This window comes from Mycotypha africana (genome assembly GCF_025528875.1).
Source record: "Mycotypha africana strain NRRL 2978 chromosome Unknown BDF20scaffold_7, whole genome shotgun sequence".
In the NCBI taxonomy this organism is placed as follows: domain Eukaryota; kingdom Fungi; phylum Mucoromycota; class Mucoromycetes; order Mucorales; family Mycotyphaceae; genus Mycotypha; species Mycotypha africana.
The window spans coordinates 47,327-65,846 of record NW_026515731.1 but is presented as its reverse complement, the minus strand read 5'-3'; the positions used below and the strand labels follow the sequence as shown (position 1 = coordinate 65,846).

At 40.1% G+C, this 18,520-nt stretch overlaps 8 protein-coding genes across 8 annotated transcripts; 2 read left to right on the top strand and 6 right to left on the bottom strand.

Moving 5' to 3' along the window:
• Window positions 1-510: 510 nt before the first annotated feature.
• BDF20DRAFT_876644 (uncharacterized protein) lies at window positions 511-817 on the bottom strand (the record flags this gene model as incomplete). The annotated part of the gene is made up of 1 exon (XM_053081374.1): window positions 511-817. A coding segment is annotated over exon 1 (226 nt), but the record flags the coding sequence as incomplete, so codon positions are not given.
• A 248-nt stretch (window positions 818-1,065) lies between these two features.
• On the bottom strand, window positions 1,066-1,655 carry BDF20DRAFT_876638 (uncharacterized protein; the record flags this gene model as incomplete). The annotated part of the gene is made up of 1 exon (XM_053081373.1): window positions 1,066-1,655. A coding segment is annotated over exon 1 (349 nt), but the record flags the coding sequence as incomplete, so codon positions are not given.
• BDF20DRAFT_822184 (uncharacterized protein) lies at window positions 1,629-2,602 on the bottom strand (the record flags this gene model as incomplete). Its single annotated transcript, XM_053077668.1, has 2 exons — window positions 1,629-2,084; window positions 2,153-2,602. Coding segments are annotated over 2 exons (906 nt in total), but the record flags the coding sequence as incomplete, so codon positions are not given.
• Window positions 2,603-2,768: 166 nt separating this feature from the next.
• Window positions 2,769-3,131, bottom strand: BDF20DRAFT_876622 (uncharacterized protein; the record flags this gene model as incomplete). The annotated part of the gene is given in 3 exon segments (XM_053081372.1): window positions 2,769-2,985; window positions 3,032-3,035; window positions 3,055-3,131. Coding segments are annotated over 3 exon segments (174 nt in total), but the record flags the coding sequence as incomplete, so codon positions are not given.
• Window positions 3,118-3,327, bottom strand: BDF20DRAFT_876621 (uncharacterized protein; the record flags this gene model as incomplete). Its single annotated transcript, XM_053081371.1, has 1 exon — window positions 3,118-3,327. A coding segment is annotated over one exon (156 nt), but the record flags the coding sequence as incomplete, so codon positions are not given.
• Window positions 3,328-9,108: 5,781 nt separating this feature from the next.
• Window positions 9,109-10,911, top strand: BDF20DRAFT_876577 (PIN domain-containing protein). The gene is made up of 5 exons (XM_053081370.1): window positions 9,109-9,355; window positions 9,447-9,610; window positions 9,677-9,799; window positions 9,861-10,262; window positions 10,327-10,911. Exons 1-5 carry the CDS (start codon window positions 9,196-9,198, stop codon window positions 10,636-10,638), a joined length of 1,161 nt encoding a protein of 386 aa, XP_052934521.1. The 5' UTR covers window positions 9,109-9,195; the 3' UTR covers window positions 10,639-10,911.
• A 138-nt stretch (window positions 10,912-11,049) lies between these two features.
• BDF20DRAFT_914030 (uncharacterized protein) lies at window positions 11,050-13,881 on the bottom strand (the record flags this gene model as incomplete). The annotated part of the gene is made up of 8 exons (XM_053084140.1): window positions 11,050-11,705; window positions 11,777-11,889; window positions 11,959-12,023; window positions 12,089-12,285; window positions 12,362-12,617; window positions 12,679-13,204; window positions 13,316-13,547; window positions 13,641-13,881. 8 exons carry the CDS (start codon window positions 13,879-13,881, stop codon window positions 11,050-11,052), a joined length of 2,286 nt encoding a protein of 761 aa, XP_052934520.1.
• Window positions 13,882-16,616: 2,735 nt separating this feature from the next.
• On the top strand, window positions 16,617-18,495 carry BDF20DRAFT_823037 (mate-domain-containing protein; the record flags this gene model as incomplete). The annotated part of the gene is made up of 3 exons (XM_053077764.1): window positions 16,617-16,991; window positions 17,081-17,348; window positions 17,423-18,495. The coding sequence occupies 3 exons, from the start codon at window positions 16,617-16,619 to the stop codon at window positions 18,493-18,495; spliced, it is 1,716 nt and encodes a 571-aa protein (XP_052934519.1).
• Between the last annotated feature and the right edge of the window lie 25 nt (window positions 18,496-18,520).

The following is an 18,520-nucleotide window of genomic DNA, read 5'->3' as shown; positions in this document are numbered from 1 at the left end:
ATCGACCGATTTCTAAAAAGGTATTATAGTAAAGAAAGCTTAAGTTGATGTGAGCATCTCGACCAAACCGTAAAAGTATGGATAATACTTAGTGATTTATGCGATCAATTACAATAGCCTAAAAAACGCGACCGTAAAGCACTGAGTTTAAACCCAAAAATAAGGCCCACAATTTCACTTTTCACTTCGCTTCTTTTACAGTATTTTAACTAATATTTTAGATGAAATACATTTTTTTTTGGACGATTAATATTTTCATTTTAGATGAGTTGCAATTGTGTTGTAGACGAAAATATAAACCGTTCAAACAATGAATCAAATCCCAAAAACTTGTCAGGATTGCGAAACAAAAAAAAAAAACAAGAAAAAAATACCGTACTATTCCTTACCTGTAATGATCTAAATCCTCAAAATGAAGGAAAACCGTGTTTATTACGGCGATACTTTTTTCTTCTTCGCTGGCTTAAAAACATCGGGTCTTCCAGCTCCGGACCAAACTGCTTGAGATATAGTCATCATGTTAATAGCAGCGTTAATGTCTCTCTGCCATAGCTTTAGACATTGCTTGCAGTGAAGAACGCCGGTACCCTTGAATCCAGGAGTATCAACAATTTGCATATCATCATAGAAACAGAGGCTGCATGTTTTAGAGGTTTTAAATTCATCGATTGTAACAACAATCAATTGACCTTCAGCTTCACGTTTCTTCAGAGTTGCAAAAAGTTTACCGACAACACCACATCTTTGTCCTTTCAACTTCACTGCATCTTTGCCAAACATTCCAGCACCAAACACAATCAGTGGCACCCTTCTAGGGGATTCCAAGTACTTATCAGCCTTCCACTTCTTGGCACTTCTAAAAAGTATTAATGAATGGATAAGCTAAACGATGAACATGTAATTCCATTGAAACTCACTTTGTTGGCTGCTGTTGGTTGGCATTCTTTCCTTTCTTCTTCTTCTTCCGCTGTCTTTTCCTCTTCCTTGCCTTGCTTCTCTTCTTGTGATTGTACTTGGCCGTTCCATGAGTCAACATGTTGGCCACTGTTTCCGGTGCTCTTTGTGTACCTTGGTACAACATAAACCGGTCCTTTGCAGTTTCGGATCCATAAAAAGCCAAGAGAGCGTCCAGGTTATTGAGTGTATAAGCAGTGTATAGCTCATATATTTCCAAACGAGAGGTTTTTGGCGAGGGTATCTGACTTTCTATGAGATCTATGCCTGTAACGGCCTTCTTTCTGTTTAACTTGGTACTGTATTGGGTCGACCCTGTCATATGATAGTATTCAGATGTAGTGCATCTTCGCACTTGTCTGTTATATTCAAGGCCAATAGCAGCAGTAAAAACAGACTTTCTTCCGGGATCCAGGGTAATAGGTAAATAAGTATTGTCAACTTCATCCAGAGAGAAATCATCAAGAGTGAGGTCAAATTTTTGGAACAAGGCACCATGGCCAGATTGTTGTCTTTTATAAAAAAGAAAATCAACTGAAAACCCATCCGTTCTGACAATATTACCAAAGAGCTCTTTGTTATCACCATTCGGTGTTAGTTCAGAGATACTACAAGTGCCCAAGAAGTTAAAGCTCATACATTATACTCGACTGTATACCGTATTAACTGTATGCTTACCTTTTGTACCGGAGTTTCTTGAAATCAAAGACATGGAAAAACAGCTCTAATTGGCTTTGGTAATTGCGGGGTAAAGAACGTTTCACAAAAGAAGACAGAGCGTTCACGCTCAAGGTAATGAACCTCCATTGAACGGAAACCTTTGGCAGTAAGGATAGCAATTTTGGAAGAGGACGTCGTCGTACGTCAAATGGTTTATGATCATCGTGTTCCCTCTCAAATTCTGCGTTCAAAGATAACAAAAAGGGTACGAAAGACCCAGGATCAGCGGATAATGTCTTCATGTTCACTTTCTTCCCCAGCTTCTTCTTCCAAGGTTCACAGAAGGTTTGGATCTTTGCTTTTATATCTTCGGTAAGGTAGTCATCAGTTGGCCATTTAGGTTTTCCTTGACAGATCTCTTGATAGCAGAAATCACTTGTGACCTTTTTGACAAGCTTCCAAGGCATACACTACGCAAGATGAGAGCTTTTTTTGAAAATTCATGTAAGATCCCAAGTATTATTGAGTTGCAACTTACCACAAATGCTGTTTGTATTTTATATATCAAAAAATAGAGAAGTTTCTCCTCAAAATTTTCCACTATACTGTTCGTATAGGAAGTAGCAATTTCGGTGCATGCTTCTGTAATGGCTTGACTAAGTCCAGGAAAGAGCTTGACAGGGAAGACAATCTTAGGGTAAGTCGTTTTAAAAGAATCAAACGAGCTCAATAATTGTTCTGATACCATCCTACTATTTGTTGGTCTTTGTCCATTCACCAGTTGTATCATAGAGTACCAGAAATTTTGTGTAAAGATACATTTAATACACTTTGGCTCAGCAAGAGTGGCATTTTTCAAGACGTAATAATTCACGAAGAGCTTGGCTCTAAGAACCAAGTTGCGGATAACAGAACAAGCTTCAACAACTTTTGACTTGAATGTGTTGCGATAGTCACCAAAAACGCAGTTATCAAGAGGCAACCTTCTTGTAAACGCCTTGTAATTACTTCCCAAATGATGTTGAAAGACCTCTGCCTTTGATAATACATGTTGAGGACACAGAGGAGAACGCACCGATTTATGTCCTGGTTGCTTGCATTTGGTACAACATGCATTGTCTTCATCTGGGTCTTCATTATTCTCTTTCCTTGCTTTCTTCTTTTCCTTCCTGATTTCAAAGTTCTGTTTGCGTTTTGTGCCTTTCGAACCAACTATAGGTACAATGAAGTCGCTTACTAATGATGAATTTACCAACTTTTAAAGCCACATGAGGTGCTTACCTTGATCTGCAGTTTCCGGCTCATATAATTCACATTTAAAGTATTGTTTGGTGTAGTGACCCCCTTTACCGCAATCAATACACGTTACATCTAACAGTACACGATGATTAATCTATACATTATATATATGATCAGGTATTCAAAAGGCAAGTTACCATGAACAGCACTTGATTTTTTCTTTTCAAAGATTTGCTTTTTCTTTTCATAAATTATTGTTTTGAACATGGGTCATAGTATGTATCTTAAAAACGTGAAATAAAAGTGAAAGAGACAACATTTGACTCTAAGAAAGCAATATATTTTATAGTGCTTATCTTTGAAAGTCACCCATGAACGCATACAAAAACATTGACAACAGTTAATATAATCATCCCATTCCGCTATGGTATCTGTTATACTATGGCCCTCAGCCCTCTATCTATGGTTTGATGTCAATCAATTCAAAGTTAACCTTTTTTGGAATTCTTGTCCAAAAAAGGTACCAACGAATATCTGGTTGGGGTCTCGGAACACATCGTCATTTACTAAAAAAGTTGTCAAGCTTTTTGTAGTTTGTCCTATTGCAAGGTAACATCAATAAAACCATTATTGGCGACTTTCTTACTGATAGAGACTAATTTCTAGGGTTCGATTCTATGTCATCCTTAATGCTGCTTGAATATCACTGAATAATGAGTATCCAAATCCAAAATATTATGGACTTTTTCTAAAAATATTTTTTAATAAATCTAAAATTAAAATGTATATTGTCCATTAAAAATTGTAAATCGTCTAAAATATAAGGTAAAATACTGTATTGAAAATTAGATCTGTTCAACGAAAAAGTAACCACTTTTGCCAACACCATCTCAACCCATTTGACAATGAGTGTTGCATCCTCATCTTCTGAGGCTACCTGGGCAACTGTAACTGCTCGGAAAAGCGCCAGCCGTATCCCGGCGCCATTAAAAAAGGTTCATGATGGCCAACGTGAACGTTTCGTTGCTAAGCTGCTTTACGAGGCACCTGACGTGGCTGCTTATTTGCGTTCACAACAAATCACGTCGATCGTCCACTCAACTCTTACGAGTGGGTCGGTTATCTTCAAGTTTCCTTCTAAAATTTTTGATCATTATACCGACGCGTATAGATTGATCACTGATCAGCTTGGCCCTGTCCTTGGGGGATTTAATCCTATCTCTTTACGTAGTACACGTCCCCTTTCCGATTTAATCATTGCAACTAAGTTCAAGTCCGATGATGCCAACACCAAAGCCATTTCGCATGGCGTAACTGTTGAGCATGTCACCTACAAAGCCAGCCGCTTCGTAGATAAGGTTGATACCACTTTCACGCGTGTCAACCTCACCCTCTTTCAATTTGAGGATGAAGCAACCTTGATAAGTAAGCTTAAGAAATCTATGGCCATTTATGGCAAGGTGTGCCAGATCAAGATGCTTACCAATCGAGGTTTCTTTGAGGGCGAACTTTCCATCTTGCTTGACACCAGCGGTAGAGATGACGATGACCCTTCCCCCGTACAACCATTGGACCGTAAACTGTTCTTGTCTGAATGGGATACGTTAGCCCCTGCCAGCTGGAAAGGCGCACCTCCTGTCTGCTACTACTGTCGCCAAGCCGGGCACGTTCGTAAAGACTGTCCTGCTTTGCAAAATTTGACCTGCTATAAATGTCATCGCAAGGGTCATATTCGCCGAAATTGCCGCATGTCAGACGTCCCCGTTCCTGTTTTAAACGTTAATGAGCAAAGTGATACTGACGCCATTGCCGAATATGAAGTCCTGAGTGAACTCGCCCATAAAGAACGCCCCACCGATAGCCCTACACATTCCTCTACCATCAATGATGAGTCTGGCCTTATCATCCCGAAAAAGTCAAAACGATATACTACCCGATCAACGACCGCTAAGGCTTCTGTAGATCATACTTTGTCTCCATTCAATACACCCACTGGTACTGCCGGCTCAAAATATGCCAGTATCACTGTTGCTGCCAGTATGGCTCTGGACGAGCCTGCAACACCTGCTTCTTCCGATGCGAACACTAGTTCGGCGACTACACCCCTTCATAGTCGTTTAACTCCTGCTCACACCGATGATATGGATCTGATAATAGATGCGGATACCACTCCTCCCAACATAGTCATGACCGCCCAGGAGGGCAATGAATAATCGACCAATACGCGTCGCATCCTTAAATGCTCGCAGCATTTTCAAGGATGCTAACAAATATACCCAGAAACAATATATATCCCATTTACGTTCCCCTGCTTTGTCTGTTGACATTTTATGTCTCCAAGAAGTATCCGCATATCATTCACAAGACCACCTCACAATCGATCAAATCAAATATTTCCATTCCTTCCTCTTTCCCCAGTGTGCAATCCTACTCTCTAAGTATTGTGCCATTATCTGTTTAAACCCGACGTTATTGTTAACAGATGAAATTGTCACTTTCGATGAACGCTGTTTACAAGCGACCATCATCGATACAGTTACCCGTAATTTTATATGCTCTATCACTAATATTTACGTTCCAGCAACTACCCATGATAGAATGCCTTTCCTCGCCTCCTTGATGTCACAACCGTTTTTTACAAAGGAGGCTCCAGATGTCAGCTTTATTGTTGGCGATTTTAATATGTCGCTAGCTTCTCTATCAACCACTTCGACCAATCCTAGTTTTCATGAATGGTATCGTCATCTCACTCACTATTATGATAACTGCTTCTCTGCAAGCATTCCTACTTTCCAGCGTGGTGTCACTCGCAGTACCATCGATTATTTCTTCTGTCACCGAAGTATTACCGCACGAGTCCTTAACAGAACTCAACGGTACCTACCTAGCGCTTGGACAGACCATGTCCTCATGATGGCTGACCTGTCATCCGATCGTTTGGACGTAGGACCCGGGGTATGGCGCTTCAACCCTTTGCTGCTGTCTAACGATATATTTGTGGATTTATTAAAGACTGCCCTCATTGAGTTCTTTGACGTCCGTAATAATATCACCTCCAACCCACAAAGTACCTGGGAGGCTCTAAAACATTTATTAAAACACATTGCAAACCTATTCTCCCATGGATCTACTGCTAAAAGGCAGACAACCATTGCCGAACTTCAACACCAACGGGAAGCCCTGCTTTCCTTAAATAAGCCAGCATTCAATATAACCAACAGACAAGTGTCGCTTATTGAACAGAAACTAGACAAATTGCAGGAAGAATCCGCGCAGCAACATCTTTTACGGTCAGCCACTCGATGGCATGAGAAAGGAGAGCGCAATAATAGATACTTTTACAGGGTTATCAAAGAAAGACAAGCACAACGAACGATTCAATCTTTAAAAAGTGGTCAAGATGGCCCTGTCTTAACTAGTACTAATGCTATCCTTGAGGAAGCTCATATGTTCTATAGCAACCTTTACCGCCCTGATCCTATCGACCTGTCGGCCGTTCAAACGTTACTCGATAATGTTCCGCAGGCGATTGGTCTTACAAACGCTCAACAGAATGATCTTACAGCACCGCCCACGTCAGAAGAACTAATTTCTATAGTTAACCACTTGCCCTCACAAAAAAGTCCTGGTTTAGATGGCATACCGTATGAGGTTTACCGCCATCTGCTTTCCTGGAACATTCCGGGCTTTAAGCAACTCTTCCTTCAAGTGTATGCTGACGCCTTTGAAAATATTTTCCCAGCCACCTGGAAACAAACTCGGATGGTCTTACTGTACAAAAAGGGAGACCCTGAACTCTTACAGAACTGGCGGCCTCTATCGATGATCAACACTGATGCGAAGATTTTCACAAAACTATTAGCTAATAGGTTCAATGTCGTTTTACCACAGCTGATTAATCGCTATCAGACTGGCTTTTTACCGCACCGACTAATCTCGGATAATGGGTGGGTTAACCAAATACTAATGTCACATTATAGCCATTGTGGTATGTCTCACCCTGCTGTTGCTGTCCTCCTTGATCAAGAAAAAGCATATGACCGAGTACATCCTACCTACCTTCAGATGGTTATGAAGCATTTCGGCTTTCCTGCTTCCCTCGTATCTTGTTTATCTAGCCTATTTTTTGACACAGAAATATCCCTTAACATCAATGGATGGTTAAGTGCTCCCGTTCGCCAACAACGTGGCCTTCGGCAGGGAGACCCCTTATCACCACTGTTGTTCAATTTAGCTTTCGAACCCTTACTACGTACCATTTTGTCGAGCCCTGACATCAAAGGCGTTTCACTTCTCTCAACCTCCGCCTCCTCTAGTCGATATGGACAACTTCTAGCTCGCAGTCTGCGTGTCCGTTTTGAACCACAGCCTTTGTTTGACTGGCAAAACCCCCCTCGTTTCAAATTATTGAGCTATGCGGATGATTTAGAGGTTTTCTTGACCACACCTACGGAATGGCGTGTCTTGAAAGAACTCCTTACAGTTTATGGTAACGCTAGTAATGCCCGTGTCAATTTGACAAAAACAGAAATTGTTTCCCTCTCTGGTCATCCGCATACGGCATGGCTCCATATTGCTAATCAGGAATCTGTAACCTTTCATACAGCTGAAAGTCCATCTGCTGCCAAATATCTCGGCTATCCTCTCTTCTCAACCAATGCTCAACTAAAACACTATCTAGCCTCCCTTGAACTGAAAATAGTCCGTCACTGTAACCTCCTGAAACAACGGGGATTGTCTGTCCGAGGTGCCTCACTAGTTGCTAATTCCTTGATACTTAGTAAGTTATGGCATCTCCTGCGTGTTGTAGTTGTTCCGGTGGACTGGCTTGATAAGCTTCGTAGCATTGTCCGGTCTTTTGTGGTTCCTTTCTGGCCTGCTCCATCGTGGGAGCGCTTGTGCTCACCTAAACGTTTTGGTGGTTTAGGCTTAGTGGATCTGCACCGACAACAATTAGCTCTTCATCTTGTGTATGTTCAGCGCCTTCTACAGCCCCCTTCATCAACCGATTTTGTCTCCCCATTACTGGCACATTGTATCCAAGTGTACACCGGTCAGTTGTCCTTACTACCATGGATTTTATCGACTGCCACTTATCGTTCATCATTTCGCTTCCTTCCGAATATGATCCACCTATGTTCTCTGCTGATGAAACTTCCTTCATCATCTCTTTCCTCCTCATGGCATGGCCGCTGGATTGCTGATTTGCCCCTTCGTAGTGTCTTACAGCGTTCCCCCTCGTTTGTAGGCCCCTTACCCGTGGATCTCAATAGCCTCCCACGGCATTTAATCGTCTCTACTGTTCTCCTTTGGTCTTCGATAACTAACTGCTTCTACACGCTAGGGTATACGTATTTTCAGGACTATCCGAAACTGAAAAGGATACCTAGTTTACTTTCCCAAGGTGTAATACAATGGCTTCCTTTTATTCAGAACCGATTGATTGACGTCCGGGCCCCTCCTCCGGCTGCTGCTCCTACGCCCACTTCACGATGGCCTAATGTATCTTACAGCTCCTTATGGTTGCCTGATATGTCCCAGTGGCGTGTACCTTCTGGTTCTCAGAACAATACCACCATATTAAAGCTTTCGCTTGGTATGCTACGGCTATACTGGCATCCTGATTATTCCGTTTTTAGTGACCCTCCTCGGATTCCTCAAGTGTTTCCTTTATGGTATCGGCCTCCGGCTCAATGGAAACGGTTCTGGTCACTCTCAATCCCTCATGCAGTGCTAACTCCATGGTGGCGTTTATGGCATAATTGCATTGGGTACAGAGCTTGGCTGTTTTCCATCAATCCTGTCATAGTTGACTCCCCTCTTTGCCGCCATTGCAGAGACTCCCCTGAGGATGGTTTTCATTTTTTCGTTGGTTGTCCACCTAAATGGCAATTTTGGATCACGGCACTGGAGGAAAATAGAATTATCTCTTTTCTTGCCACACCTACTGGCATTTGGCATATATTGTTAACACTTTGTTCCCCGTTAGATAATTCTCCTCTGCCTGACCACACAATCGTTCAGGTTAGTTTGATACTTTTAAGTATCTGGAAATATCATTGGCGCTGCCATTTTGATCGCATCTCTTGGTCCCTAGCAGGAGTTCGTACCGTCTACCAACACGAGGTTCGATTCAGAACACTCAATACGAGCTCGTAGTATATTTAATGGTTTCTTTGTAGTAGTTTTTATAGTGTATGCCTTTTCTTCACTTCTTTATTGCCACTTATCAAAATATAATTTATTGTCCGTTGTTAGTCACTTTTAATAAAGTACGTGAATTAAATACAAAAAAAAAATCTGTTCAACGAAAAAGTTCACATCGCTTAGAGTAACATTAATATGAGCGGTGAAGAATATATGGAGTTCATGGACATTGATGGTCCTGAATTCATTTCTGATGTCAATTCTCAAATTGCTTCAATTCGTGCTGATGTCGAAATGACAGACTATCAATCGACATCAGCAACTGCTGTCAGTCAAGCTTCCATACAACCTTGGGGTAAAGCTTTCTATCTGTAGTTATTTTACTCTTCAAATGAGAATATATAGATGTTCAAAAATGCTGTATTTTTGATTATGAAAAAACCTAGATATCGAAGCATTCGCAGAAGTTGCAGTTTTGGATACCAATTTTTTATTGTCCAAGTTGGGTTATTTAGATACAGTTCTAGATCTCGCGAATGCTAACCCAGGAAGTTTGCTGGTCGTTCTACCTTGGATTGTTATCCAAGAATTAGATAGTCTTAAATCCAGAGTGAGTGAGATAAGTTTTAAACGAAGGAGTACAATTTTGACTGCTGACCGCCATTCTACGCTTTAGGCGTCTGAAAGTGTCAAATCGAGCGTTAGAATGGCTATGCGTTTTATCGAAATAAGACTTTTACAGAAGATGACTTCTTTAAGAGGACAGCAAATGGATCAGGTCTATGACAAATACTTAGAGGTAAATCTGTGACGGGAAAATACAACCTGCGAATGCACGTAACAGCTGATACTGTCCTCAGTCATCGAAAAGAAATAGCAACGTTAAAGGCGACGATCGCATTTTAGACTGTTGTTTGTACTTCAACAAAGTCAATCGTAAACCAGTAACTTTACTTTCAAATGATAGAAATTTATGCATCAAAGCCATGATTCACCAAATTGATACTGTTTCGGCAGAATCTGTCCCGAAATTGGAATCCCTTCTTAATAAGCTACTGTCGAGCAAACCCTTCACTAAAAAGACAGCTCCCACCTCTTCGTCAGCAGTAACTCCAACAATAACATTATATGACCAACCGAAAACTGTTGATTTATCTTTGTACGATGACCCACCAACCATCAATATACCCCTATCTTCCTTAATGAGCTCCAGTCAACGACAAGAAGCACAACAGCAGAGCCCATCAACCATTGAGGATTATGTAAGTATAATTAAACATGTCTATAGTTCTATTTATTCACTGAAAGAACTTCCTTGCTCTTTAGTCAATGGATGTCGACGATGATGACAGTCACTTCTACACTTCTAACTCACAGCAACGCACCCTTCATAATTCTTCTACCACTACCAACTCTAGTACAATCAATGCAGTTGAGGATATTGATTGGTTGCGAAATGCCAAAGGAACTGCTTACAGCAAATGGGCTACAACATCTGTTCCTACTTATGATCCATATGTACGGAAAACACATTATTTTGATGATGGACCTGCTTGCTTGGACAACGATCCCACATTAACAGCCCCCAAGCGACCTTATAGACCAAATCATGTTAGTCGCTTTGATAGCAGACATTAATAAATTATTTCCTCCTTGATACGCAGAAAAGGAAACAAAATATGTAGCACCTCTTTACAATGATTTCGATTTTAGAACGCGGGATTGAAACAGTGCTCCATTACTGCTGGATTTGAGCTCTATTATGCAGTGCTTATTTTGCATTTAGTTTGAAGCTAGAATTTCATCCACTTAAATGAGCACTGGTAAGCCATACATTGTACATTTCTGTCATGACTAAAAATGTAGTAGAACAATCATCAAGCTAAAACCAACAATGGATAAAATCCCGCGGCAAACATTAATATATAATAACTTGTGTGCAAGTTAGGTATACAATGAATTGATTGAATTATACAATATAGAGTGAGGGTATTGAAATAGGGATGAATAGCTCTGGTGAGCTTTGCACGAATAAAGGACTGTTACTACTTATACAATCTGTTGGAATGAATTTAGCGTTGAACTACTTCGAGAGAACTTGAGTTGACTAATATCATAAAGCTCGTAATAATTCATTGCTGCGTTGGTAGCATTCTTCTTCTTTGATCCTCCAGAATCTATAACCGGTTCTGACCAGAAGTCTAAGCAATTGTTCCAACATCCGCGGTCAAAGACGTTCCCTCTTATCACATAACCTCTTCTATTACGTGCTTTATGTAACGCACGAGCACCTGCGACAAGCTGTAAACAAGGACACATGTCGGCACATCCTTTGTGGTGATGTTGGTGACGATGTTGATGCGATGCTGATGCACTTTCTAAATCATTCGGCGGTGGTTCAATTATAGCAGAAGGGCCATCACTACCTGCGGTTGTTCCTCCCGCCACTCTTGGAGATGTCTGCTGTGCTACACTCATATAAGAATAACGGTTCATATTGGCACTTTCATTAGTGGTTATAGCGACTGCTACTTGATATAATTGGACAGCTAATAAGAATATCGACCACGTCAATTGGAGGAGTACCCAAATAGTAAGAGATAATGTCCATGCGTCGTAATCAAAATAACCGCAAATGGTAGAACCTAGTAAACAAGCGCTATCAAGACCATGATCATAAATAGGTGCTGCCGTATTCGAAAGGTCTAAATAACATATGAGCTATGTATTACTATTCTGCACCACCTGGTTGATAATTAAGGAATAAAAGACTTACATTGCACTGATAATATAGTAAATGATATGATAGCTATCACCATATTGATTAGAAAAATCAAGAATGGCCTATGGTTACGGACACCGATGCAGTTAAATATCCACGGACAATGACTATTTTGAATAATGGTTTAGAATTTAAAGACGATAATTGACTAATTGTGAATGCTTCTGACAGCTTACTGATCGAATTTGGCTACACATCTATTACAGATTTTACAATGTTTCGACCGTAGAGGTTTTCTTATCTTTTCGTAATAATGAATTAAGCATTAATCAGATAGCTCGACTTCATTCGTCTATAGATACTTACAAGACAGGTCAAACAAAAATGTCGAACATCCAAGATATGACTATTTGCTAAATCTTCAACTATTTGCCGCTGTTTTTCTTTCGAGAGGTCTTTCCTGATAAATCCTGGATCTGATGCAACGGCTTTAAAGAAGGCAAACATAGCACCAAAGAATGTAATCAAAAATATCAAATTGGTGAATAGAAGATATGAGGTCGCTACATTAGAAATTTTGACATGAGTAAGATTGATTATTCACAGTGTACGCTAAGCCTTTTTTTTTGCAAAACCTACAAGGCAAAACAATCCACATCCATGTTATCAACACCCAAAATGCCGAAGCTTGGAAAATACTCGAGAAATAGGGTGTTTTCCAGACTGCATCATGGCTTGGAACTTGAATCAAGTATTTCACGATACCCATGTGAGTCACCGCAAAGGTGGCAATTGCAAGTGGCAATCCCACATACCAGGAAACCATAGCCAGGCATTTTAATGCAAACCCCAACGAGATAAATGGTGCAATGTATGCTATGCTATTTACAACTCGCTATGTTCGGTTTTTTTTCAGATGTCCGTCTCTTTCGATGCATATTTCTTTTTAATATTACCTTTGATAACGGTTTGCCTAACGATCCAGGATATTGGCCTACCCGCTTGGATTTTTCTGGGTCATCCTCTGCCAGTGCATCAAACTCCAAAACAGCTCTATTCCATATTGCATCAAATTTTTTTTCGTGAATAAAGTCCATTACACCCTTTCCGCTCTGATCACGGGCGTTGACATCGGCATTGTATTCCAACATTTTCCTAATACATAATTTATTGCCTCTAACAACTGCCCAATGCAAGGGCGTCAATTGGGCCTGATCCCTAGCTGTTACGCTGGCTCCGAATCGTAATAGCAAATCTACAGATTGTGGATGACCTTGATATGCTGCCCACATAAGGGGTGTATGTCCACCTACGTTATCTGCTGTATCAATATCAATATCCCCAAGATAGAGAAGGTAAAGGACAAGCATAGCGTGTGACGAATGAACGGCGAGGTGTAATGCATTAAATCCTTGACCGTCCGTCAAAGAGGGGTTGGCTCCTTCTTTTATAAGCTGATGAACAGCATTTAATCGTCCTTGTCTATTTATTTTATACCTTTAGTCTTTTCCTTTGCAATTACTAACAACTAACAATCTAGCAATTCTTCTATTATTTTCTTTTTTATTTTTCTTTTTCTTTGTAGTATCTTACCTACAAGCCCAATGCAAAGGAGTTGCTTGTAATTCTCCCGCTGGGCAATCCACTTCTGCACCTTTATCTATGAGATATTTCACGCAGATATCATTATCAGATAATGTAGCAAAATGTAAAGGTGTAGCCCCTTGAGCGTCTCGATCATGCACAGAAGCTTTTTTATTCTCTATAAGCGATCGTAAAGTTTGAAAAGAGCCTTTTTGAGCAGCTTCGAAAACTGTAACAGCTGCTGGAATGACATAGTATCATAAAAGGAGATAAAATCAGCATGGTCAAATGCATTGATAGCAAATGGTTTCAAAAAGTTTCGAAAGGAATTTACATTCTGCTGCATCACTATTTATGTTTGCAATTGCTTGCTTTGAGGACACAGTTGTTGTTGCAGGTGCTGTGCCGCTCGCTGTTGTTGCAGTCGTTATTATTGCTGGCTGTCGTGAGACGGTGGAGCTCAGTCCTTCAATACCTCTATCATTAGAAGCAGCAACAGCAATAGTTGTCTCTTCTGTATCCCCTAACAGAGGCAGTTTATCATCAGCTTGCTCTTCTTCGTTTCTTAAAGCCATATGTCTACAAAGATGCGAAAATCGAAAACGGAAAAACAAACAAAAATCAAAATAGGTAACAGGAAAAAAAAAATAAAGGTACAACTAGTAAGCATTTTTGTCTACTCAATGCGGAAGGACGAAAGACTGGTACTTCACCGAAATACTCACATTCATACAAATTGTCAAAAACAATTCTATCAGCAATAAAGTTGAGTTATTCCTACTGATCCTTACGCCTGCTATCATAAGAATCTTCCAAAGGTGTGAGGTTTGAACGGCTGTCAACCAAGCATAGTATTCAACTTGATTTGCCAAGCATCATAAGGCGCGGTTATAAATGAAGCGTTGTGGCTGGCTATAGGACATCACTACGTATGCCACTTCTCCGCTTCAAAAATTTAATCGCTGTCGTTCTGTCACTCACCATAAATTGAATCACCAGGAAAAAATTTTTTATCTTTTTCTTTTCAACACAACGACACTTCTTTAACTATTGGTACCCTTACAATGTCATGGTATTTATAGTCACTCAGTGTTCGAATATTTATTTCTTTTTGAAAGCTTCCATCAGACAACGATTCATGATTGATTGCTGAGTAGCAGAGTATGGGTCTCCCTTATTCGCTTTTCAGTTCGTTCAACTTGAGTGAACCGTTCACAGATGGAATCCCATGTGTATAATCAATTTGGCATGGAACCTTTATTTTTATAACAAGGAACTGAAAACGAAAAATGAAACGTCTCGCAATAAGAATTTTCAATAGTTGTTTATTCTACAATGACTCGTTTGTTCAATCGATGTTCTCGTGCCTGATTGATACGTCTCTCCTGTCATTGATCCACAGGCTTGATTGATCACTAGTCCCACCGACCTTATATGGATATAATAATTTGCTATTGCTATAGCTGAAAATCATAATGTGGGTCGGAACGCTGAAGGTGCTGTATATAAAATATATTAAGTTTAAGTATGATGCAACCATTACGAAGGTGTATTTACATAACTAAGTACATAATGTCGAGAAAATTGGTTTTGTGATTTAAAGCGTCTTGTCTATACTCTGAAAGAAAAAATTGTCAGGAGCAGATTGCATAATGTAGTACCACAGTTTCTTTATGCTTCTGGTAAATTTTTAACTTTCATTTGCCATCATCATATTTCGTTGACCAACAATAACTCAAAAATAAGACGAAATAGCTTTTACTTTTCAACCAGAGAAAGAACAGAAAATTTACACTTGTTTTAGAAAATGGCATCTTTCCTGAGTTCTCTAGTCAACTTTTACCCCAAAAAACTAAACCAAAAAATTGAAACGTCAAAAATGGTAGGATTCCGTCACCATTTATTGAAACCGAAAGGATGAATGTATGACACTGACAGGATAAAATGATAGAGAACATGAGATGAAAAACTTTTGCTAATGGATGAATGATGCTTTTAGGTTTCTAGTTGACAAAGAAGGTGTAAAAAGCTTAGTTTTTGTAAGGAGGTGGAGGAGGGTATGTTTGAGTCATAGCAGATGGACGTTGCTGGAAGTGAGGTTGAGGGCTCGCAGCGGAAGGCTGATACGGAGCAGGTTGGTGAGTTGATGAAGGCTGTTGATAATGTTGCTGCATAACCGGTGTTGCAGGCTGTCCCTGGACATAAACAATAGGTTGATATCGAACAGGTTGCTTGTTGTAGGTAAGTAAGACAAAAAAAGCGTGGATATGACCTAGTTTACATAAACATCACTGTTAACTTTTGTTCGCTTTTCTGTAGATGCAATAAGTGAAAGTGGTGGCGTCCTTACCAGGAATGTAACCCAAAAGAGTGAAGAAGCTGTTATTTTAGGCGAGATGCGCATACTTGTTAATAATTTCTTTCGAGCTGATCTTTCTGACTTTAGCGTTTTCAACGAACTCACATATTCCATAAAAGCTCAGGCCCGCAGCCGCATAATACGTAGATGCCAATGGGAGGAAATATAATGGTTAAGAGAACAACACAGCAATCAACAATCATTTTGTAAAATAGCTATACTTGACAGGGAGATAGAAGGAAGAGGAAAGCACGCTTTTGGGAAAAGCTTTCTATTAAAGGAATATGAAAAACGGAGAATTAAATAACAAATAAAAGAAGTTTCAGGTATCGTTAAGTGTGTCTATAAATTCAAAGAGCTGGATAAGCAGCAAGGAGTAGACCTGCAGATTACAATTAACTGGACTGTAGGCTGGCATGCATTTGCAAGCATGGTCTGTGCACAACACAGTTACACAGACAAGAAAAAGGCTGATTGAACATAAATGCAATCCTTGATCCGAATAAGCCCAGCCTCTTCCATTATTGTTTAATGTTGATTTATAACACGCTTCTTTTAAAGTTACCAAAGCATACTTACATTATTGTAGTAATGCAGTATCTATCGTTATATAAATATATTTCTTGGGGGGTGTAAACGAAAATAGACTTTGGCGTTGTACTCTTGTTCATGTCATCTGAAAGCTGTCAAACATATGATGTTTGCTATAAAATTTTTCGCGATTTCCCTAACAGGCATTTGCTAAAATTGTGCGTAGTTAGAAGCCATCTTATCGTTTCAACTTTTGCATTTTCTCGGATCTTAAACTCAAACTTGTCATTTCATTGGTAAAGCTGACTCTTGTTCATTTTGTCTTTCTGTTATATCTTTACTTTTTTTTTTCTATTTATTTTTCCGTTCTTCTTCTCACTATTCAGCCTGTATTACAATCATCCTTTGAAACTTACAGTAATGTCATTGTCTAATCGAATATACCATGATCATGCAATAAGAGACGACAGTGACAGCGATGCAACCTCTTCTTGTTCTTCATCTTCATCCACGCTGACAACCGACACTACTGATAGGGAAGAAACCTCACCGCTACTATCGAACAATTTCAAATCAGTTCATCCTTATACCAACAACAAAACTCACCACCATCACAGAAGTAACAAAGCTGATAATTTTTATAATAGCATTGATGGCAGTACGAGTAGTAGTAGTAGCAGCCATAGTGTACGGCAAGAGTTGAAATGGTTAACTACCCACAGTCTACCGATCATTGGAACCTACCTGCTGCAGAATTCCTTTCAGTTGGCAAGCATTTTTACTTTGGGCCATCTTGTAAGGTTCGAAGAATTCAATTGTTTAACAGATTGAATTATGACTGATGCGTATTTTTCTCCTGATATCTTCTTCAAAAAAACTTCAAGGGTTCTATGGAATTAGGTGCATCTGCATTGGCTTCCATGTTTGTCAACGTTTCAGCTTGGAGTGTTGCTTACGGCACTACAACAGCACTAGATACTTTGTGCAGCCAATGTTGGACAGCCTCAAAAGATAAAACCATTATTGGAGTCTATTTACAACGCGCTTATTTAGTGCTAAGTTTATTGTTTATACCCATTGCTTTTATTTGGTGGAGTGCTACACCTATCATGTTGAAGTTTAATCAAGATCCAGACCTGGCAGAATTAGCAGGTAATCAGAGATTGACAATTCTAAGAAGCACATCGTTTTATTTATATTAAAACTTGAAACAAATGCTACATTAGGTTTATTCTTACGTTACCTGTTACCCGGTGCACCAGCTTACATTGCTTTTGAAGCAACAAAACGGTATCTACAGGCGCAAGGTATCATGCAAGCCTCTACCTATTGTATGTTAATCACTGCACCAGTAAACTTTATTCTCAACTACAGCTTTGTCTATCCATGTCAATTGGGGTTCATTGGTGCTCCCCTTGCAACCAGCCTTAGCTATTGGATTATGTTCGGTCTACTGCTTTTGTACACAAAATATGTCGCCGGCTATGAAGGCTGGGGAGGCTGGAGCCGTCAATGTCTGAAAGATTGGTGGCCATTTGTTAAACTTGCCAGTAGTGGAATTGTCATTATATGTGCTGAATGGAGTGCTTTTGAAATCGCATCGTTAGCAGCGAGTTATCTCGGTACTATCGATCTGGCCGCTCAAAGTATCCTAATCACTATCAGCTCGGCTACTTATACCGTACCCTTGGGCATTTCCGTAGCCGCAACAAACCGTGTAGGCAATGTGTTGGGAAGTGGCGATAGCATCAAAGCACGACGAGCGACTCGATCTGCTCTTTTGTTCGCTGTGGCATTCGGATGTTTGAACTCTACTTTCGTTTTATTGTTCCGTACGCAGTTGGGCAAACTGTTTAGCTCAGATCAGGAGGTCATCGATAGAGTAGCATTAGTATTGCCCTTGTTTGCCGTGTTTCAGATTGCAGATGGGTTGGCTTCCGTTGGCGGAGGTGTTATTCGTGGAATGGGTAGACAAAGCGTAGCGGCTTGGATCAATTTGATTGCTTACTATTTGGTGGCGTTACCCATTGGATTTTTGTTGACTTTCCATGTTGGATGGAATTTGTTAGGTTTATGGACAGGTCTGTCCATTGCATTGTTTCTAGTCGCCACCGGTGAGTTGTGGTATCTGTCACGTGTAAACTGGGTTGGAGAAACAGAAAGAGCGCAACGACACTACGCACTATCATCCAAAAGACCGGATCAGTCTCATTTTCTTCACCATGAGTCACATGAAGAGGGTAGACGAAAAAGAAGGCACACATCGCTTGATTATCAATCCATTGTTGTTGATTTGTAGAGGAAGTAGACGAAACTCGGATTTA